The sequence below is a fragment of the Engystomops pustulosus genome, chromosome 8, assembly GCF_040894005.1.
Source record: "Engystomops pustulosus chromosome 8, aEngPut4.maternal, whole genome shotgun sequence".
Classification (NCBI taxonomy): Eukaryota; Metazoa; Chordata; class Amphibia; order Anura; family Leptodactylidae; genus Engystomops; species Engystomops pustulosus.
Genome location: NC_092418.1, coordinates 6,521,764 through 6,546,103, shown reverse-complemented (window position 1 = coordinate 6,546,103; position 24,340 = coordinate 6,521,764). Strand labels below are relative to the sequence as shown.

At 48.3% G+C, this 24,340-nt stretch overlaps 1 protein-coding gene across 1 annotated transcript; it reads left to right on the top strand.

Annotated features, from left to right (window-relative positions):
* Positions 1–4,201: 4,201 nt before the first annotated feature.
* LOC140076292 (up-regulator of cell proliferation-like) lies at positions 4,202–22,024 on the top strand. Its single transcript, XM_072122860.1, is given in 2 exon segments — positions 4,202–4,385; positions 16,882–22,024. A coding segment is annotated over 1 exon segment (4,674 nt). The 5' UTR covers positions 4,202–4,385; positions 16,882–16,922; the 3' UTR covers positions 21,597–22,024.
* The last annotated feature ends 2,316 nt before the right edge of the window (positions 22,025–24,340 follow it).

Sequence of the window (24,340 nt, the reverse complement as noted above, 5' to 3'; positions counted from 1 at the left end):
ATAGACAGGAGGCATCCTCTACGCCTAGAGGAGAGGAGGTTCTACCATCACCATAGACAGGGGGTATCCTCTACACCTAGAGGAGAGGAGGTTCTACCATCACCATAGACAGGGGGCATCCTCCACACCTAGAGGAGAGGAGGATCTACCATCACCATAGACAGGAGGCATCCTCTATACCTAGAGGAGAGGAGGTTCTACCATCACCATAGACAGGGGGCATCCTCTACGCCTAAAGGAGAGGAGGTTCTACGATCACCATAGACAGAGGGCATCCTCTACACCTAGAGGAGAGGAGGTTCTACCATCACCATAGACAGGGGGCATCCTCTACACCTAGAGGAGAGGAGGTTCTACCATCACCATAGACAGGGGGCATCCTCTACACCTAGAGGAGAGGAGGTTCTACCATCATCATAGACAGTGTGCATCCTCTATACCTAGAGGAGAGGAGGTTCTACCATCACCATAGACAGGAGGCATCCTCTACGCCTAGAGGAGAGGAGGTTCTACCATCACCATAGACAGGGGGTATCCTCTACACCTAGAGGAGAGGAGCTTCTACCATCACCATAGACAGGGGGCATCCTCCACACCTAGAGGAGAGGAGGATCTACCATCACCATAGACAGGAGGCATCCTCTACACCTAGAGGAGAGGAGGTTCTACCATCACCATAGACAGGGGGCATCCTCTACACCTAGAGGAGAGGAGGTTCTACCATCATCATAGACAGTGTGCATCCTCTATACCTAGAGGAGAGGAGGTTCTACCATCACCATAGACAGGGGGCATCCTCTATACCTAGAGGAGAGGAGGTTCTACCATCACCATAGACAGGAGGCATCCTCTACGCCTAAAGGAGAGGAGGTTCTACGATCACCATAGACAGAGGGCATCCTCTACACCTAGAGGAGAGGAAGGTTTACCATCACCATAGACAGGGAGCATCCTCCACACCTAGAGGAGAGGAGGTTCTACCATCACCATAGACAGGGGGCATCCTCTACACCTAGAGGAGAGAAGGTTCTACCATCACCATAGACAGGGGCATCCTCTACACCTAGAGGAGAGGAGGTTCTACCATCACCATAGACAGGGGGCATCCTCTACACCTAGAGGAGAGGAGGTTCTACCATCACCATAGACAGGGGGCATCCTCTACACCTAGAGGAGAGGAGGTTCTACCATCACCATAGACAGGGGGCATCCTCTAAACCTAGAGGAGAGGAGGTTCTACCATCAGCATAGACAGGGGCATCCTCTACACCTAGAGGAGAGGAGGTTCTACCATCACCATAGACAGGGGGCATCCTCTACACCTAGAGGAGAGGAGGTTCTACCATCACCATAGACAGGGGGCATCCTCCACACCTAGAGGAGAGGAGGATCTACCATCACCATAGACAGGAGGCATCCTCTACACCTAGAGGAGAGGAGGTTCTACCATCACCATAGACAGGGGGCATCCTCTACACCTAGAGGAGAGGAGGTTCTACCATCATCATAGACAGTGTGCATCCTCTACACCTAGAGGAGAGGAGGTTCTACCATCACCATAGACAGGGGGCATCCTCTACGCCTAAAGGAGAGGAGGTTCTACCATCACCATAGACAGAGGGCATCCTCTACACCTAGAGGAGAGGAAGTTTTACCATCACCATAGACAGGGAGCATCCTCCACACCTAGAGGAGAGGAGGTTCTACCATCACCATAGACAGGGAGCATCCTCTACACCTAGAGGAGAGGAGGTTCTAACATCACCATAGACAGGGGGCATCCTCTACACCTAGAGGAGAGGAGGGTCTACCATCACCATAGACAGGGGGCATCCTCTATACCTAGAGGAGAGGAGGTTCTACCATCACCATAGACAGGGGGCATCCTTTACACCTAGAGGAGAGGAGGTTCTACCATCACCATAGACAGGGGGCATCCTCTACACCTAGAGGAGAGGAGGTTCTACCATCACCATAGACAGGGGACATCCTCTACACCTAGAGGAGAGGAGGTTCTACCATCACCATAGACAGGGGACATCCTCTACACCTAGAGGAGAGGAGGTTCTACCATCACCATAGACAGGGGGCATCCTCTACACCTAGAGGAGAGGAGGTTCTACCATCATCATAGACAGTGTGCATCCTCTACACCTAGAGGAGAGGAGGTTCTAGCATCACCATAGACAGGGGGCATCCTCTACACCTAGAGGAGAGGAGGTTCTACCATCATCATAGACAGTGTGCATCCTCTACACCTAGAGGAGAGGAGGTTCTAGCATCACCATAGACAGGGGGCATCCTTTACACCTAGAGGAGAGGAGGTTCTACCATCACCATAGACAGGGGGCATCCTCTACACCTAGAGGAGAGGAGGTTCTACCATCACCATAGACAGGGGACATCCTCTACACCTAGAGGAGAGGAGGTTCTACCATCACCATAGACAGGGGACATCCTCTACACCTAGAGGAGAGGAGGTTCTACCATCACCATAGACAGGGGGCATCCTCTACACCTAGAGGAGAGGAGGTTCTACCATCATCATAGACAGTGTGCATCCTCTACACCTAGAGGAGAGGAGGTCCTACCATCACCATAGACAAAGGTTCTTTACTGTAAGAGCAGTGAGACTATGGAACTCTCTGCCGCAGGAGGTTGTTATGGCGGACTCTATGTACATGGTCAAGAGAGGCCTGGATGACTTTCTGGAGAGAAAAAATATCACGGGTTATGGGGATAAAACATTTATTTAATTCTTGAAGGTTGGACTCGATGGACTTGCGTCTCCTTCCAGCCTTATATACTATGATGATGTGAGCGGGGAAGTGACACATGCAGGATATCAGGCGCAGGATCTTAGTGACTCCCCGCACAGCACATTATACACGAACAATGCACTTACATCCACCAGGAAGAAGAAGGTGAACTCCGGGGACCTGAGCGGGGAAGCGACACATGCAGGATATCGGGGGCAGGATCTTAGTGACTCCCCGCACAGCACATTGTACATGGACAATGCACTTACATGCACCAGGAAGAAGAAGGTGAACTCCGGGGACCTGAGCGGGGGAGCGACACATGCAGGATATCGGGTGCAGGATCTTAGTGACTCCCCGCACAGCACATTATACACGGACAATGCACTTACATGCACCAGGAAGAAGAAGGTGAACTCCAGGGACCTGAGCGGGGAAGCGACACATGCAGGATATCGGGCGCAGGATCTTAGTGACTCCCCGCACAGCACATTGTACATGGACAATGCACTTACATGCACCAGGAAGAAGAAGGTGAACTCCGGGGACCTGAGTGGGGAAGTGACACATGCAGGATATCGGGGGCAGGATCTTAGTGACTCCTTGCACAGCGCATTATACACGGACAATGCACTTACATGCACCAGGAAGAAGAAGGTGAACTCCGGGGACCTGAGCGGGGAAGCGACACATGCAGGATATCGGGGGCAGGATCTTAGTGACTCCTTGCACAGCGCATTATACACGGACAATGCACTTACATGCACCAGGAAGAAGAAGGTGAACTCCGGGGACCTGAGCGGGGAAGCGACACATGCAGGATATCGGGGGCAGTATCTTAGTGACTCCCCGCACAGCACATTATACACGGACAATGCACTTACATGCACCAGGAAGAAGAAGGTGAACTCCGGGGACCTGAGCGGGGAAGCGACACATGCAGGATATCGGGGGCAGGATCTTAGTGAGTCCCCGCACAGCGCATTATACACGGACAATGCGCTTTCTGTGAACTCCAGCGGACGGGTAAGTAAATGAGCCCCACTGTGTACATACATGACATTACTTATCCTGTACTGAACATATAAATTAGTGGTTGTTGTATATAGATATGTATATAGTATATGAGTATTCTCAAGTATAGTTTGAGGGATGAGGACATCGGTGGGGGATTCGGTATATGGGGCCCCAACTCATAGTTTGCAACGGGGCCCATTACCGTCTTGTTACACCTCCGGTGTGTAGAATAGTAGGACTACTATATCCCTGCTGCATATTCCTGGGCTGAGTATGATGTGTCTGCATGTATAGAAGAGACTGCAGGGGCCGAGCACCAATCACAAACCTCATCACTATATAATAATATGGAAAGTGAAAATGAAAGCAGATTCTGTCTTTTCTGGGAAATCAGCCGTATTCCAGCAGCTGTTGTCCTGCTCCTATATACACGCTGCGCTCACAGTCACACGTCCTGTGTGGTGGAATGCTCTGCAGAGCCCTGCTCCTATATACACGCTGCGCTCACAGTCACACGTCCTGTGTGGTGGAATGCTCTGCAGAGCCCTGCTCATATATACACGCTGCGCTCACAGTCACACGTCCTGTGACCTGCTCCGCACCGTTCGGGTGAGTCCTAAAACTTGTTGCTTTGGTTTGTCGGCAGTTAGAATCGCCTCCCGTTATGTTTGATGTATTTACCTCGGTGCTTTTGTTGTAAGGCCCCTTCTACACTTGGGTTTTTTAACGCGCGTGTTCTGCGGGTGCTTTTGAAGTGCTGAACTTGCATTGCCCCATGACCCATTGTAATCGATGGGTTTTTCAGACTGGGAGGTAGTAAACATTACCCATGTAACTCCACATTAAGGCACTTTAGTAAAGATACATAATCCTACCCGTAACATTAACCCCATAAACCATTTATAACTAAACATAACTAAGAAATGATGACACGAGGCTCCTGTTGGGCAGAAAAGGTCACAGCTTTTTATTGCTAATAAACACAATTATTATTATTTTAATATTCTCAAAATCAGCCGCAATCTCTGTTCGTTTCTTTGGAAACCATAGCTGCCGAAGTGGTTTGTTCATCCGGACTCCCGAACCACCACTTCGACTTCCGAAAAAATCCACATCAATTCTCTTTTCCGCCACCAGGAGCTCAGAGTACTCCTACTCGGAGCTCCGACCCCCACCCAACAGGAATAGGGCTCGCTCAAAACCAAAAACAAGCAACCTACAAGAAGGGACATGAGCCTCAGTAACAGTAACAAAGGGGAAACCAGCTCCGAGCCTGCACCTAAGCAGACCCAGGCTCTCCTCCCATGAAACTTACAATGGGAGATTTCAGTCTGCCACCCTACAGGACTAATACCATCTCCAGCCGTGAGAAACCCCAGAGGAAGCAGCCCCTGTAACAGGCACCTAAAGGACCCAACAAAGCAAAGAACACCCTGCGACGTTACTCAGCAGTCCAGCTCTCCTGCACGGCCCTCCCTAAACATCACACAGTACGCTGTAAGAAATCTCTGATATGTCTCTTGAAAAGACCAGCGGGCCTTACTGGAGACGACTACCTAAATCCTTGCCCATGATGTACAGCGCTACAGCGCATGTTGTAAATACAGTATAGATATTGCAACACCCTCGCTGATGCAATCGCGAGGTAGTGCTTGCGAATGAGCCCTACAACATGTCATCACATAACACAGGGGACATTGCAGTGGTTAATCCTGCCTGGCAAGGCAGAAGTAAATGTAATGTGTGATGTAAAAGCATAATAACCAATCACATGTATTGCATCCTGTTGCTGTAAGCTGAGAGGTAACTGGAGGAGTAGCCACCACCTGACCAGGGGAGTAACAAGATCCCTGGAAACTTCCAGAAGAAGTTAGTCCTCTCTCAGAAGAGAGTGCAGTGTGAGGAGAGAGTTGACTCTCTCAGATTAGAGACTCAGAGGAGTCTGTGCAGTCAGCACACCAGACCAAGAGCAGGTGAGCCTAGCCCCTGCCTGAAGAGTGAAGCTAAGAGTTAGTGTAGTGAGGAAAGGGGTATCATCTTACCTTTAAAGGTGATACCTGAAGCCCTACCAGGACCCAGCTGCCTCCCAGCCTGCCCTCTGCATCCAGGCTGGTGAACTATCTCCTGAGGCTCCCTCCAACTCACATCTCAGCACTCCATCTACCTGTTAAAGGCACGTTTGCTGCGGTTCCTGCCGGTTCAAATAAAGAACTGTAAGTTGTTTTCTTCAACTTCTGTCTCCGTCTGGTCCCTGCTAATACGGCTGCCTTCATCACCGGCACCCTGTCCATCACCCAGAGACTCACCCTCGGGACATTAAGGGGTTGCCCCAGGGAGATCCGCTATAGCAGCGTCTCCCTCATCATTTCTTGCCAACACCACCCTGCTGGAGACCTGCCAGGCTGTAGGACAGCCCTCCGGTTCCCCCGTACCAAGCACCGTGACGATAGCGTGCTTAGGCCGCAACCGCCAGCCACTCAGGTACTGCGGGCCCAGGCTGACTCCAGGCCGCACCTCAAGGGCTAGGCCCCGGTGGGGGATGTTGCAAGTGGCGTCACGAACAGGATATTTACTTCTGTGCCTTATTACGGCTCAAAGACTATCCTTTATTACCAAAAACTGTATTGCCTAACCCTGCTGCCATTCGGGTATAGGCCCAAAGGACTTTGTGTGTTCCTGCATTGGACTGTGTTACTGCTGCCACGTGCTGTCGAGCGCCGCTCCAGCACTCAAGAGGTTAATCCTTGCACGAACTGTACCAGCTCTGCTACATCAAGATTTTACCTCAGAGAATCTGTGGCGCAGCAAGTAATTCCAGCCCGCCAAAATCTTCACTGGCGGGAAACCCAGACGACACACCAAGCTCCACCCACGCGCGAAGGGCGCGAACCCCGCCTCCTGTGGCGCAGGAAAAATTAGAGCCCGCCACAGCTCTTGGCGGGAAGAACTTGGACTCCTCCCTCTGGCGCGACGCGGACTTCCTGCCCCGCCTAAGAGAAACGCCAGAGCTCATGCGGACTTTGGACTGTGAGGTCGTCAACATGTGGGGTCCTCCACCATTGCCTTCTATAGAGCGTCCGGAGTTCTATGAGATGTTCGAGTCCATGGTCGTGGTTTCTGCACAGCCGGTCCGGAGGCCCTTTGCTGGGCACCGGCTGCACCGAGGACTGACCCGGGCCTTCGTCACCAGGAGGTACGTCCAAACGGTGACGGAGTACCAGCTGTATCCCGGGCGGATCCTCATGCCTCTCCCGGTGGCCAGGCCGATGCCCCGGGTCCACGTGGAGGCGCCACGTGGTCGAGCCAGCGCCTGGGCCTACTGCTGTGGTACCACCTGCTGTGAAGCCTGCTGTCCCTGCTCCTCGGCCTGCCAGCCCTGCCGAGATGGTTCCCGCTCCTCCGGTTGTTCCTGCTCCTCCGGTTGTTCCTGCTCCTGCTCCGGCACCTGCCCGACCCACGCGGAGACCCGAGCCTGCACCGGAGCCACGCGCCCCAGCACCGACACCTCCGCAGCCTCGAGGCCGAGGTGAAGCCACCTGCCAGCGACTCCGGGATGCTGTTGCAGAGCAACGTCGTCGGGAGAAGGAGGCCCAGCGGTATATGGCCGGTCGGTCTGCAGCCGGAGCCTGGGTGGAGAAGAACCGCACCACCGGCATGGTGCGGTACTTTGATAAGAAGCGCGGCTACGGCTTTGCCACCCAGGACTATACCGGACGGGAGGTATTTATTCCCCGCCGGTCAGTCAAGAGGCCTGACTTGCCGGAGAGCCAACACAACCTCAAGCCAGGGGAGTGTATAGAGTTCTCCCTACAAGAGGGACCCCGAGGACCCTGGGCGGCTGGTGTAATCCGGATCCCTGATTCGGATGAGGATCGTTATTTCCCGTTCGAGGATGACGAGTGGACGGAGTCTCCTGACACTTCCTCCTCTTCAGTTGCGAGTCCCCGGGCGGTGACCCATGTGCATGCCCCATCTACAGTTATCGTAAGTACGGGCCCCATTGCTATCCATGGGCCGGGCATGATACAGGGCGCCACCCCCGCTGTCTCCCCTGCTGGGAGCCTTGCTAGATCTCGCAGCTCTTCTGTAGGAGAGGACGACCCGGCGGGCGAACCTTGTCCGGAGGTTTCGTCCAGGCCTGCATCTCCCCTCACCGGTTACCAGTGGGGTGATGACCCGGCCCCGGAAGAACCGGAGCTGGAAGGAGCCACGGCGCTGCCGCAGGCCCCTATCTACGTACTGCTGGACCCCTCTGTGGTCCCTGGCTCAGTTGAGCCCCCGGCTGGAACAGCCGACATCCCGGGCGACAGCGCTCCTCCCCCTGAGAGTCAGGAGGATATTGCTGCACCTGCAGTACCCGTTACTGCCACCGGGTGTCCCCAGCCGGAATCTCCTACTGTGTGGGAGATACAGGATTCTCCTCTGGATTCTGTCTTCGACGAACTCACCGATGCTGAGTGATCCCTGATGGGCTGAAAGCCTTCTTCAGGTACTTTGTCCCTTTGTATATACCATGCCCCAAAGAGCCAGAGACTTTCCTGAGACTCTTACCCTTATTTATCTCAGTCAAGAGATTTCCTCAAAGGACTCTGTCCCTCTACACATAGAGGAGACCCTTTGCTTTTCAGTGCACTTTTCCCCACATTAAGGGCTGCGCCCGGAAGATGGACTTTCCTATTGGAGACCTTCTGAGAGACTGTTGCCACTCTTGAGGAAAAGCTGCCACTTTATTTATTACTACTTTGCACTTAATGCCTTTCCTTTCTAGGTATGGACATTATGCCTGCACTTTTATGCCTTTTTCTTTGCAGGAAAAGAGACATTTGATCCCGCTACCCTGTGTAGTCTAACTGTCTATGTAACGTTGGTAACGTTCAAGATATGTACCCATTGGGCTCCTAAGCCAATGTGAGCTTACAGTATGCTTGTACTCTGTCTATACGCCAGTAGTATGTGTTAACCCTTTCATAGGCTTTTCAGGTTGTAGTGTGGCTGTGTCGGACCGTCTTTTGTGTAATACACTGATTGTTACCTTAACCCCAAACCGAGGTTTGCATATGGGGGTAGTCCGTAAACTGCGGGTCCTACGGGGACCGGGGGTGTTACACCGATAGCACCTGGATGCCACTCATCCTATGGGTAAGGACATCAGGAGGTACTCGTGTCAATGCAATGCAGATAGACACATTATATATTTTGTCGCCAGGGAAGAAGTGTTTACAAAACAAATATACAGGCCTTGGTGCAAGGAGTGGATTACAGGACATGACACCACACCTTTCCTACTGTACAGTTTGGTTTAACGGCGTCAGCGACCAACTGTCATACAGCTACATGTTTTGTCTTAGTCCGACACCAACCCAGGTGCCTGTCTCCAGGACCATGGGCGGTTTGTCCCTACACCTCCACATAGCCTGCACTTCTCAGAAGTGTCTTTAGCCCCCTCTGTGCCCCAAAACATCGGTAGTCGAGCCGAGGGCGGCTCTTTCAATTGCCCCCGGGGTATGCAACACCCTCGCCGATGCAATCGCGAGGTAGTGCTTGCGAATGAGCCCTACAACATGTCATCACATAACACAGGGGACATTGCAGTGGTTAATCCTGCCTGGCAAGGCAGAAGTTAATGTAATATATGATGTAAAAGCATAACAACCAATCACATGTATTGCATCCTGTTGCTGTAAGCTGAGAGGTAACTGGAGGAGCAGCCACCACCTGACCAAGGGGAGTTAATAAAACCCCTTGCTCAGAATGTTCTAGAGATCTTAGGAATGTGAGAAGCTAGTAGTTAGCTGAGCTGTAGCTCAGGGGGAGACTGGAGTCTCTCCAGTACAGGCTCTTAGGAGTCTGTACTCTTAGCATACCAGACCAAGAGCAGGAAGAGCTTAGCCCCTGCTTCTGTAGGAGTTAGTGTAGTGAGGAAAGGGGTATTATCCTACCTTCAAGGGTGATACCTGAAGCCCCAATCCAGGAACGAGCTGAAGCTTCCTACTAGGACACAGCTATCGCCCAGCCTGCCATCTGCATACAGGCTGGTGCCCTACTCCTGCGGCTCCCTCCAGACTACCTCTCCAGCACTCCATCTACTTTGTTAAAGGCACGTTTGCTGAAGTTCCTGCGGTTCCAATAAAGAACTGTAAGTTGTTTTCTTCAACCTCTGCCTCCGTCTGGTCCCTGCTACTACAACCCCTATCATCCCGGGCACCCTGTCCACCACACAGAGACTCATCTCTAGACACCAAAGGGTTGCCCCAGGGAGATCCGCTATAGCAGCCTCTCCCTCATCATTTCTTGCCAACACCACCCTGCTGGAGACCTGCCAGGCTGTAGGACAGCCCTCCGGTCCCCCGTACCAAGCACCGTGACACAAGCGTGCTTAGGCCGCAACCGCCAGCCACTCAGGTATTGCGGGCCCAGGCTGACTCCAGGCCCCAAGGAAAGGCTAGGCCCCGGTGGGGGATGTTGCAATATAAATGCTATACAATGAGCCTGCTGGTCTGAATACAGACAGACAACGCCCTCCTGTTATATATACAAGCACAGCAATACAGGCCATAGTCATATCCATTATTTACCTGTTATCTGCATGTGGTAATAACTACAATTCTCGTATACAATATAGTGGGGGCAGGTAAGACACTATATAAAATGCCCAAAGGACCTGGCTATATCCATACGGTCCGTTTATCTGCAGAAATATGTGCGGCTGCAACCCCAATGGCCCCTGACCATGTGTCTGGCTAATTCCCCCGCTATTTTGTGGGTATAACTGTAGTATAATATTACACCGTTTCTTCCTCATTATAGGCTGATATGGAGGTTACTTTCAGATCACTAAAAACTCCCCATAACCAGCCCCCCAATTTACTCTGTACAGGTCAATGCTGGACCACATAGACCAGGAATGTGGGGGACCTGCACCTATCATGGTCAATCGATAGCCATAAAGTGTAGGACACCATGATTACGGAGAACTGGATGAGATAATAATAGACTCGCATAGCATCACAGATGGAGGCCGCACTATTACATGTGCTCTCTCCCGGCAGCCCCTCTACATAGTATGGGGCGCCGTTTGTTCACAATGTATTCTGTGCAACAAAATGTGTTCAGTGGCACAAAATTAATTTTGTGATCACAGAATTCATACTATGGACACAGAATTCAATGTTGTCATCACAAAATCTGTTTTGTGCTTACAAAAGTAATATTTATCGACCCAAATTGCCTTTTGTCATTACAAAAATCATTTTTGTGTGCACAAAATCAATTAGACTTTTACAGAATGCACAAAAATAATTTTGTGATGCAGTTTATTTTGTGTGAACAGAATGTATTTTGTGTCACAAAATATAATTGTTTGACTACAAAATGCCATTTTGTCGCACAAAATACGATTTTGTGTCACACACAATATTATTTTGTCATACAGAATTCATTTTGTCTCACAAAATGTATTCTGTAACAAAGACTTAATTTTGTCTCACAAAATGCATTCTGTCACACAGCATTTATTCTGTCTCACAAAATGCATCTTGTCATACAAAATTCACAAAATGTATTCTGTAACACAGAATTAATTCTGTCACACAAAATGCATTTTGTCATACAAAATTCACAAAATGCATTCTGTCACACAGAATTCATTTTGTCAGACAAAATTCACAAAATTTATTCTGTCACACAGAATTAATTTTGTCTCACAAAATGCATTCTGTCACACAAAATGCATTTTGTCATACAAAATTCACAAAATGCATTCTGTCACACAGAATTAATTTTGTCACACAAAATGCTTTTTGTCATACAAAATTCACAAAATGTATTCTGTCACACAGAATTAATTCTGTCTCACAAAATGCATTCTTTCACTGTGAAATTTTTTGTTGCATCAAAAAGTTAGTAAATACAAAATTACCAAATAAATGAAGTAATTAACCCCTTGCTAATACGGCGCAGGCTCCCGGCGATTAGCGCTCATCACTGTTCTAGTATGGCGCAAGTGCACCAGGGCTATCCCGTGCCACCAAGTCACGTGATGTGGTGACATCACAATGGGATGCAGGTGACTGAGGCAGGAGAACCTCCAGCCAACGTCACCCAACCAATCGGATCAGTCCCGCCGCTGATCGCTGCGATTGCAGCGTTTTTGGGCTAAAAAACGTGTTTTTAGCTCCTTCCTCTAGCGGCACCATTCTGGTTTGGTACCGCTGGAGAGATGAGCAGAGCGTTACTGTGTGCACCAAAACACATTTTTCCTATCTTATCCCTATTGATCCCTATCTGTTCCCTCCTGCGTCCTGTGTGTTTCCTGTGTGATCACCTTGCGTGATCACACTTGTCCTCCGTTTTTCCCATCTCCTGTCTGTCCCTTCTGAACCCAAACGCACTTTTCAGTGCGCTGTGTTAGCGTTGTTCTGCACTGGACGCACTTTTCAGTGCGCTGTGGTAGCGTTGTTCTGCACTGGACGCACTTTTCAGTGCGCTGTGTTAGCGTTGTTCTGCACTGGACGCACTTTTCAGTGCGCTGTGGTAGCGTTGTTCTGCACTGGACGCACTTTTCAGTGCGCTGTGTTAGCGTTGTTCTGCACTGGACGCACTTTTCAGTGCGCCGTGTGAATAGCGGTATCTTTAGCGGTAGTTAGTTTGTCTTAGGGCAAGCTCGATGCATCTGTAGCGCAATTTTGCACGGTGCACATAGGTTTTTTTTTGTGCCTGGTATTATTTTTTTTCTGGAGCACCGCAGGTGTACCTGTAGTTGGGTGCACTTATCTATTTTTTGTGTGTGCCATCTGTGCGGCTTGTCCATGTACGTTCTCTAGTTTTTTTCTGGTGCACACTTATTTATTTGTGTGCAGTGTCTCAGAAGACGTACACCGTGCTGGAGACATACAACATGCGGCCTCTGACCATCATCCTCCTGCTCATTTTCCAGTGACCTGGAAGGACCCCGAGAAGGCGCCGTAGGGTTCCTGTGCCTGGGACTTCTGCGATTAACGTGTCTGCGGCTTCCACTGACCCCCACATAATTATACCCCTCAGGTCCCCGACTTTTTGGGCCAACCTGGAATTAAATTTGACCCGGCCGGGCTCAGAGCTGTGGACTTTTTAAAGTTTTCTTTTTGATGAGGAGCTGTTGAATTTAATTGTAGTCCAGACCAATCTCTACGCTGCACAGCATATGCCCAAACCCCCACTTCATTTTATGCACAACCCTAGAGGTGGACCCCTGTCACTGCAGCAGAGATGGAGAAGTATTGGGGCATAATAGTTCTTATGGGGATTATAAAGAAGCCATCGATCAGGGACTCCTGGAGTGCAGACATTCTGTACCACACCCAGATGTCCAGCATGGCAATGAGCAGGATGCGCTCTGAAGTCATCCATAGGTTTATGCACTACACCTACAACACACAGTGCCCACCCAGAGATGACCCCAGTTATGATCGGTTATTTAAGGTCAGGCCCATATTAGATCATTTTAGTGCCAAGTTTGCCCGGGCATATACCCCCGCCAAACATGTGAGCATAGACGAGTCCCTGGTACAATGCAAATTCAATTCTGACCAATCACAATCCTTGTAATATAAACAATGTAATCTCTAGGGGGGAAAGGGAAATGCACATTTGTTATAGCCTTTCTAGGAACGGTTTAAGGCTACATTCAATCGAAGGTAAGGAGGACGTATATACAGCCGATGTATATACAGCACATATATACGTTCCCCATACATTTCAAACTCCTCACGGCGCCATACAGGAGCAGTCTGTGCGGCATTGTAACGTTCCATAGTCCATAGAAAGCAAGGACAGGTCCTATCTTTCTCCGGAATACGGTGCTGTGTATTCCTATGGAGAGGGGCTATGGGGCAGCGCTCATCTCACGCTCCTCTCCCCGGCACCGATGTATGCCCCCGTAATACAGTACTAGGGTACAGCGGGCATACATTGTGTGCATGTAGCCTCACCCTTTTACTGCCAATGGTCAACTAGGAGGAAGCGGATCCACACTGATAACTAGGAGTGAGAGGATCCACACTGACAACTAGGAGTGAGAGGATCCACGCTGACAACTAGGAGTTAAAGGAGGATCCACGCTGACAACTAGGAATATTCTGACTTTTAGACAGCTTGATAAATCAGCCCCATTGTGTGTAATATGCATCTCATGGATCTCATCATCTCTGATCTGCCTCATCTCTTTCTATGTGTCAGATACTAGTGAATGCTCAGAAGGTAAATGAAAGTGTAGATAAACCCTGTACCCTTATAATCTAAGCACATTGTGATCTCACAGGAACTCACAGCACAGAGGACTCATGAAGTGCCTGCTCAGAGAGTCCCCGCTCACAGCACAGAGGGATCATGAAGTGTCTGCTCAGAGAGTCCACGCTCACAGCACAGAGGAATCATGAAGTGTCTGCTCAGAGAGTCCCCGCTCACAGCACAGAGGGATCATGTAGTGTCTGCTCAGAGAGTCCTCGCTCACAGCACAGAGGGATCATGAAGTGTCTGCTCAGAGAGTCCACGCTCACAGCACAGAGGAATCATGAAGTGTCTGCTCAGAGAGTCCCCGCTCACAGCACAGAGGGATCATGTAGTGTCTGCTCAGAGAGTCCCCACTCACAGCACAGAGGGATCATGGAGTGTCTGCTCAGAGAGTCCCCGCTCACAGCACAGAGGGATCATGGAGTGTCTGCTCAGAGAGTCCCCGCTCACACTCTGGAAACTTACACCGACCATCACTGAGTGATAGGAGCTAAAACACCAATAACACTGAGTAACATTGTACAGTAAGGGGTTAAACATGATCTTTATTGTGTAAACATTGAGATGTGAGAACTTTATTTCATGAGGTTTTGCAAACTATTATTGGCAGTTTATCCCGCATTTCTCCACTCTGGTGTCTCCCATCGTGGCGCTCACAAAGAAAGGCACCAATCCCCGTCTCTGGCCCTCAGTGGCTGAAGAGGTCTTCTCCAGGTTAAAGTCTGCCTTTACCTCGGCTTCTGTTCTCACTAGGCCTACAAATAAGCCCTTTCATATTGAGGTGGATGCATCCTCCGTAGGTGGGCCTAAGGGCCGAACTCTCATGTGCGGTTTCTTTTCCAAGTCTTTTTCTCCAGCAGAGAGGAATTATTCTATTGGAGATAGAGAACTGTTGGCCATCAAACTTGCTCTTGAGGAATGGCGATATCTTCTGGAAGGAGCCCTTCACCCAGTCTGTGTATATACAGACCATAAGAACCTCCTGTATCTTCAGCCAGCTTAGCGTCTTAATCCCATGCAAGCCCGTCGGTCGCTGTTCTTTTCACGCTTCAACCTGTTGATCCATTTTCGTCCTGCGGAGAAGAATATCAAGGCTGATGTCCTCACCCGTGCCTCTGATGTTGTCGGAGAAGAGCCGGTCCCTCGGCATATCATCTCACCTTAACAACTGGTTGTTGCCGTTCCAGTGGATCTTCAGCAGCTACCTCCCGGCGAGACTTATGTTCAAAAATGTTTGCAATTTCGTGGGATCCTGCACTTCCTGTGCCCGTAATAAGCCTTCTCACCTCATACCGGCTGGCCTGTTGCTTCCGCTGCTGATACCCAGTCGCCCGTTGTTTCACGTGGCTATGAACTTTGTCACAGATCTTCCACCTTCCTCTTGCAATACCGTCATATGGCTGGTGACTGACCGATTTTCCAAGATGTCCCATTTTTTTTACTATGTCCCACTTTGTCTGCTACAATGGGCTGAGTTTTCCTATAATTCCCTGGATTCTGGGTCTTCTGGGGCAGTTCCTTTCTTTGTGGTCTATGGTCGAATCCCTCATCCTCCTCTTCCTCTGTTCACTCCCTTGGAGGTCCCTGCGGTAGAGGAACTGGTACAGGACCTCAAATCGATTTGGGAACAGACCCATCAGTCTCTTCTCCGAGCCACAGACCGCACCAAGTCCCAGGCTGATAAAAAGCGTAGGACTCCTCCTGTCTTCTCTCCGGGTGACAAGGTGTGGTTGTCTTCCAGATACGTTTGGCTGAAGACACCTAGTTACAAGCTTGGTCCCCGCTTCCTCTATCCTTTTGTTGTGATTAAATGCATCAATCCTGTGGCCTATAAACTCCGCCTTCCTCCCACTATGCGCATCTCGAACTACTTACATGTCTCCCTCCTGAAGCCCGTCATCTTGAACCGCTTCTCTCAGCAACCTCCTCCTCCTGCTCCAGAGGCTGACTCCACTATCAATGAGGTTAAGGAGGTATTGGACATGAAGACCGGGAGAGGTACCGAAGTCTCCTCCAAAGATTTCTTTAGACCAAGAAGAGGGGGAGGCCGAAGGGGCGGGGTACTGTCACGGGTGTCCCTGCGATCCACGTCTCGGATGACAGGCACACCCATGCCCCTGTCCATGGCGGCACCCTCCCCGGGCCTCACTTACCTCTCCGCGTTCCTGCTTCTGTCCCAGATGGTCGGCGCGCACGCGCCGTCAATTGAAGATTTAAAGGGCCAGCGCACAGCTCATTGGTGCTGGCCACTTCCGGGTTTTACAATTAAGCCGGCTACTTTCATCAACCCCTGCCGGATCTTAGTGCTCCAAGCATTTCATACCTGCTCTGATCTCCCGTTGTGACCCCGGACCTGACCCTGACCTTGCTCCTTCGCTGCCAGCTCTGACCTCCTGCTCTGTTCCTGCATAGTTGCCACCTGTCCTGACTACTTGCCTGTCCTGGACTTCGAGTTCACCTGCTGTTCTTGTACCTCGACCTTGGCCGCCACCACGGACAAGTCGCGCCTGTGGAACGACCTGGTGGCACGATGCCGCAGCAAGACCATCCTGCTTTGCGGCGGGTTCTGGTGAAGACCAGGTGCCACTTAGATTCCGGTCCCAGGTGTCGGCTTATACACGAGTATATACGGTATATATATCGGTCTCTTTTTATGGAGGTAGCTTTTAATTTCAGAACAAACATCTAGGCAAAGAACAGTAGTATTAGCATAGTCCCTAGTTAGAAATATCAGAATTGTTATTGTTTATTGTTGATAAAAATCTAATTTAATGCTGCATTGATCAAAATGTGTTCAATTTCTATTAATCTTCTATGTATTCTTTCTTTTTCATAGGTAAAACAAAGACTTTAGAGGACGTGTTACTGGATCTGGGAATGGAGAAGTACAGAAACTCAAAGATGACTCTGAGGGACGTGCTGAGCATCGGTCTGGAAACCTCAGATACTTTTAGGCCAAAAGCTAAAGCAGATCTCCCTGGACACTTCTTAATGAATATTATTGCCTTGGACAGAAGTGCAAGAAAAATGGAAGTTGATGAGGATCTGTCACACCAAGGATCAAGTGTAGATGATGATGATGATCCATTGGAATTATTTGGCAATAAGAGAATAGAAAACCAAAGCTCAAAATCCCTTCACCCCTCAGATGTCATGTGTGCTGTGCTGAACTGTTCAGACAAATGTCTACAGCAAGAGGTTATATCCAAAATGTCCATGTGCCAGTTTGCGGTTCCTCTCCTGCTTCCCGCCGGTGATGGTTCGGGCTCCACCTTCATGCTTTGGGCCATGAGAGAAATTGTGAAGAAATGGAGACCTCAGTCTCTCGCAGACAGTAAAGGGTTTATGGAAGACAATGTGGTAAATATCGAAATGCCGATCTTCTCTTTTGTCAGGTTGGGACCAAATAAATTATCTAAATCTAAAGTACTAAACCAGGTTCTGAACCCCCCTCAACAACACCATGACTTCTTCATACATGACAACATGGAAGAAGGAAACATTGAGCGGAAGATATCTGATGGGCTGGTGGAAATGTCCTGGTACTTTCCTTCAGGGAAATCTGATGTTTTTCCAGAGCCGATTGCTGTGGCCAATCTACGTGGAGACCTGGAGGACAACCGGGAGCAGTTCACATTCCTCACCAGAATCTCATCGGCCACCTTTATATTCATTGAGAGTCTATGTGAGAGACAGTTCAGATTGTTATCATCCTGCAGCCCATCTGACAACAAGTTTTACTTCATTGTCACTTCAAGTAAAGACAAGACTATGGACCCAGAGACAAGGAAGAACATGAAAAGTTTAATTCCAATCCTAAAAATTGAGAAATCCAATGTTATATCAAAATCGGGTTTAATGAATGATGCAGGGTTCATAACCAAGATTCAAAAAATTATAGACCATGAACTAAAAAATGATCCCAAAGTGGTAAAACTAAAGGATATAAATAAAGAAGTTTCTAATCTTAACATAAATACAGATGAAGCTTCTCCTGAATTCTGGACCACAAAACACCTTGCCCTCAGCATCACCTCAATGATACGCGATGTAGAAAGTTTTAAGAATCGGAGTCTGACATTACAAGGAGATCTGTGGAAACAGTTGTCTAAATTAGAAAAGGAAATGTGCAGAATGAGAAAACAAGGTGGAGAAAATCAACAAGAGTATCTGTCAAAGCTAAAACTGAAACAAAGGTCACTCCTCAGACAGCAGCACGAGCACAATGTCCCAGGAGCTATGACATTATTTATTAATGCAATTACTGATTTACATAAAAATGAGAAACAATATTTTTTGAAGTGGATGAAATTTGAACTCGATTCCATTGCAAGAAAAAATTTATCCAAATTACAGAGTGAATATAAAGAGAATTGTAAGAAACCTGATGGATCAGCCAATCCCCAGGAACTGAAGCAGCTCGACAAGAGAATCTCGGAGAGTTCATTGGGAATTGAGCATTTTCTCCGTGAATTGGGACAGTTCTATGAAGCTGAACATTCAACAGTAAAAAATGAATCTGATAAACAGTTAAGAAACTTCCCAGGAGTTGCAGCTGATCTCCTGCTGGATGGATTCCCACTGGAACTTATCGATGGAGATGCCTCCAACATTCCCTTACAGTGGATCACGGATGTCCTGACTGAGCTGGATAAGAAGACTGGAGGACGGTGTAGGATGAGAGTGATCACTGTGCTGGGAGTGCAGAGTACGGGGAAGTCCACCCTTCTGAACACCATGTTTGGTCTACAGTTCCCTGTGGCCAGTGGACGATGCACACGAGGAGCCTTCATGACTCTTATTAAGGTGAAGGAGAACTTCCAGGAGGAGCTGGGCTGTGAATTTATCCTGGTGATTGACACCGAAGGGTTGAAAGCTCCTGAATTATCATCACTTGATGACAGCTATGAACATGACAATGAGTTGGCCACGCTTGTGGTTGGGTTGAGTGACATCACCATAGTCAACATGACCATGGAGAACACCACAAAAATGAAGGATATTTTACAGATTGTGGTCCATGCTTTTCTGAGGATGAAAGAAGTTGGAAAGAGACCAAACTGTCAGTTTGTCCATCAGAATGTGAGCGATGTGTCCGCCCATGACAAGAAAGACAGAAAGAAACTTCTAGAACAATTAGATGAAATGACAAAAGTGGCTGCAAAAATGGAAAACAAATGTGGGTTTGAGAAATTCTGTGACGTTATGGAATATGACCTGGAAAAACACAACTGGTACATTCCTGGGCTGTGGCAGGGCGTCCCACCAATGGCGCCTGTAAATTCAGGATACAGTGAACATGTTTCTGAGATGAAAGAATATCTATTAAAATTCCTAAAAAATAAGAGACAAGACCGGGCTGTAACAATTCCTGCATTCTGTGAATGGGTGGAAAGTTTGTGGACGGCCGTCAAACATGAGAAGTTCATCTTCAGTTTCAGAAACAGTCTAGTGGCTGAAGCTTATAATAAGTTGTCGATGCAGTTCTCACTGTGGGAATGGAATTTTACTAACGAGATTTACAAATGGGTCGTAAAACAAGAAAACATCATTAAGTATCAAACATCTCACAATTTAGATGTTAACACAAACAAGATAATAAAGGATCTTGATCAACTTCTGATTGAGGAGGAGAAGAAAATGATGGACTTGATTGAGAAATACTTTGAAAGTGAATCGGAAAACGTTAACTTGATAAAAAAATATCATGAGGAGTTTAGACGAAGTGTTACAACTCTACGAAGAGAGCAGAGAAGAAACGCTATATACAAGTGTGAGAAAACACTTTCTATAGAAAAAGGGAAGCTGAAGATCGAGGACATTAAGAAACAATATCAGGCAAAGATCGAAGGGAAAATTGATGAACTTTTGAGAACCTGCAGAGAGAAGAACAAAGAGCTCAGTGATCTAGAAGTAGAAGCTGCATTTGACGCCATGTGGGGGAAGACGCTGGATCATTTACAAATCGAGAAACTGGAGAGTCGTAATGTGAGCGACGCCATGCTCCAGCAACTCAGGCAAGACATGAGCAGCAGAGGACCTGATATCAATAAAAAATTACTGGCTGTGAAAAGGTTAAGAGAAGACAAGGGGGGATTCAAAATAGATAAAAATAGTCATATAGATAAAGCTTGGTATGATTATCTTCTGAAAGTACTGCGTATAAAAAATAATGAACCCTATGAAAAGCTTGGAGACTTTGCCACCTCCCTGATAGAGATGTGTGACGCATATGTCACGGAGAAGGAGAAGACCACTGAGGACTACGATGACACTTACTGCCAGGAAATTCTGCAGAAGATCAACAGAAGCCTTGAAGATGATCAGTATACATCTCTTCACTTCACAGTGCACTTCGTGTTGGACATCAAGCTCTTTATTTTTGGAAAAGCATCTAGAAGGTTTCAGAAGATGCATGACAAGTTTATTGAAACAAAGGACCCAAGGACCTGCATGGAGAACATGAAGACGGATTATCTGAATGTGTTTCTTGAGTGTTTTAACATAAAAGGTTAATCTCAAAGCCGAGGCCGTCAGTTCTGTGAGAAGTGTCTGATCCCGGCAATAACTAATTACATATATGATCATCTGGGGAGAACGGTGGTGGATGACATCTTAAATGGCTCTGACAACCAGATATTCAAGAGTAGAAGCTTCTTCCAATACAATCTCCTGAAGAACTTACTGGAGGAAATGTCGTTCCAGAAATATGTTCAATACATTAATAACTATGAAAAGTTTTCTAAAGACTTCATCATGAATAAAATCTCCGCCATCTATCAGAAGCCGGGTGCTCTAGAAGCGTTACAGGCAGATCTCATCGGCTCTATCCTCAGGGATGTGAGAGGCGCACTTACCGATGAGACAATTCTACAGAGTGAAGACATTCCTCACTTCTTACAGAACGTTCGCAAGAAGTTAAAAGAAAAACTTGTTATTTCTGAGTCGTCAATGCAAATCATCGCTTTTAATAATCAAGTAAAGGTCGGTCAGTTTTCCTCTGATATTCAGACTTTCCTTGATTCTACTGAAAATGGGGTCCGGTCAGAGCTGAAGTCTATGAGTTTTGAGTCTCTTCTTTCCAAAATCAAATTGAAGCCTCAGGATGAGCTGTTCAGGAAGGTGATTGGATGCGGGAAGCAATGTCCATTCTGTATGGTCCCCTGTGAGGCCGGAGGTGGTGACCATACGGAGCACTTTGCTTCTGTCCACAGATCTCAAGGTTTGGGGCGATATAGATGCTCAGAAACTGAGATTTTAGTTACAAACATTTGTAACACAGATGTTGTGTCTGGAGGTACATTTTATAATTCCATCACTGATTATAAACCTCACCCATTCAAAGAATATCGCACTTACTATCCAGACTGGTCCATCCAACCCGACCTCAGCATCAAGTCCTCCGATTACTGGAAATACATTTTTGCCAAATTCAATGGAAACTTTGCTGAAGAATATAAAGCCAAACCTGCTGAGCTGCCCGATGACTGGAAAGAAATTACAGAGGAAGAAGCCCTCAGCAGCTTAAAGAAATTATTCAATGTAGTCTAACAGCAGCGACAGAAGAGCAGGAATATCCAGAGCGACAAAACACACAAGAAGCTTTATATGTGTAATTCAACGAGTGTGAGCATGTGAGTCATCCTGACCCTGATCGTATGTACAATCGTTTAAGGTGGGCAACCAATCAGCAGTCAGTGGGAGGAGTCAGTGGGACTCACAGGCTCCTGGTATCTCTATGTGTAGTATGTAGCCCCCTCTCTGCATGTTATCATCATATCACAAGCTCCTTATATGTATTTTATTATATGTGTGGAAAGTTTTTGGATATGTTGCGTTTCTGATCTGTATCACCTGCAGTAGTATAGGATAAGATATAGTCCAGTCGGCTTGACAAAGGTCATGAAAGACAAGAGACGTCACCGCAACGTGTTGATCTGCTCCTCGCTGTGATGATGTTATTATAAAAATATACATTGAAGGCCTAATGTGTTCAATAAAAACACTTGTATTATTATGTCGGTGTGCGCCGTGTTATAAGTTATCGTCCGGTCTTGATGTTTTGCTATGATATGCACAAAACACGAACAGCCACATGGGACAAAATGGTAATTATACTATCATGGTACAAAGTCCCTTGTATACACATCACGTATAGAAAAAGTCTGTAACAAAACATAAGCACAAAATCATCAAAATAATTGGAGTCTCTTATGACATTACAGTAAGCAAGAAAATAATCTTTAATAATTTATATGGATTACAGATTCAAGATAAATACCGGACAAGCGGACACAGCGATGGTCATTCCAGACAACCATACAAGGGGGTTACTCTCCTAGACGATGTGTATTAGCCACAAGGGGGCACAAGAAAGAAAACATTGGGGCACATTTACTTACTGTCGCAATCCCCAATCCGGACTGTCCGACGAGGATGAAGTCTGGCGTGATTTACCAAGATCGTGCGCCCGATATCCTGTGTCACTTCACCGCTCAGGTCCGCCGGAGCTCACCTTCTTCTTTCCGGTGCATTGTCTTGCGAAACAATTTGAATTTTAAATTCTGCGATCAGTCCGAATCAGTCGGGTTGTCCAACTGATGGCCCTACTGCCACGCCCCCCGGTTTGTGTCGCATGAAAGTCGATCGTGTGCGCCAAAAAACCGTTAAATGCGGAGCAAATCGGAAATGGTACTCAAGTATAAGCCAACCCGAATATACAACAAGACACTGGGAAAACCTATTGGGGCACATTTACTTACCCGTCTGCTGTTCACAGAAAGTACATTTTCCGTGTATAATGTGCTGTGCGGGGAGTCACTAAGATCCTGCGCCCGATATCCTGCATGTGTCGCTTCCCCGCTCAGGTCCCCGGAGTTCACCTTCTTCTTCCTGGTGCATGTAGGTGCATTGTCTGTGTATAATGCGCTGTGCAGGGAGTCACTAAGATCCTGCACCCGATATCCTGCATGTGTCGCTTCCCCGCTCAGGTCCCCGGAGTTCACCTTCTTCTTCCTGGTGCATGTAAGTGCATTGTCCATGTATAATGCGCTGTGCGGGGAGTCACTAAGATCGTGCGCCCGATATCCTGCATGTGTCACTTCCCCGCTCAGGTCCCTGGAGTTCACCTTCTTCTTCCTGGTGCATGTAAGTGCATTGTCCATGTATAATGCGCTGTGCGGGGAGTCACTAAGATCGTGCGCCCGATATCCTGCATGTGTCACTTCCCCGCTCAGGTCCCTGGAGTTCACCTTCTTCTTCCTGGTGCATGTAAGTGCATTGTCCATGTATAATGCGCTGTGCGGGGAGTCACTAAGATCGTGCGCCCGATATCCTGCATGTGTCACTTCCCCGCTCAGGTCCCTGGAGTTCACCTTCTTCCTGGTGCATGTAAGTGCATTGTCCGTGTATAATGCGCTGTGCGGGGAGTCACTAAGATCGTGCGCCCGATATCCTGCATGTGTCACTTCCCCGCTCAGGTCCCTGGAGTTCACCTTCTTCTTCCTGGTGCATGTAAGTGCATTGTCCATGTATAATGCGCTGTGCGGGGAGTCACTAAGATCGTGCGCCCGATATCCTGCATGTGTCACTTCCCCGCTCAGGTCCCTGGAGTTCACCTTCTTCTTCCTGGTGCATGTAAGTGCATTGTCCATGTATAATGCGCTGTGCGGGGAGTCACTAAGATCCTGCACTCGATATCCTGCATGTGTCGCGTCCCCGCTCAGGTCCCCGGAGTTCACCTTCTTCATCCTGGTGCATGTAAGTGCATTGTCCGTGTATAATGCGCTGTGCGGGGAGTCACTAAGATCCTGCGCCCGATATCCTGCATGTGTCGCGTCCCCGCTCAGGTCCCTGGAGTTCTCCTTCTTCCTGGTGCATGTAAGTGCATTGTCCGTGTATAATGTGCTGTGCAGGAAGTCACTAAGATCGTGCACCCGATATCCTGCATGTGTCACTTCCCCACTCAGGTCCCTGGAGTTCACCTTCTTCTTCCTGGTGCATGTAAGTGCATTGTCCGTGTATAATGCGCTGTGCGGGGAGTCACTAAGATCCTGCACCCGATATCCTGCATGTGTCGCTTCCCCGCTCAGGTCCCTGGAGTTCACCTTCTTCTTCCTGGTGCATGTAAGTGCATTGTCCGTGTATAATGCGCTGTGCAGGGAGTCACTAAGATTGTGCCCCGATATCCTGCATGTGTCGCTTCCCCGCTCAGGTCCCCGGAGTTCACCTTCTTCTTCCTGGTGCATGTAAGTGCATTGTCTGTGTATAATGCGCTGTGCGGGGAGTCACTAAGA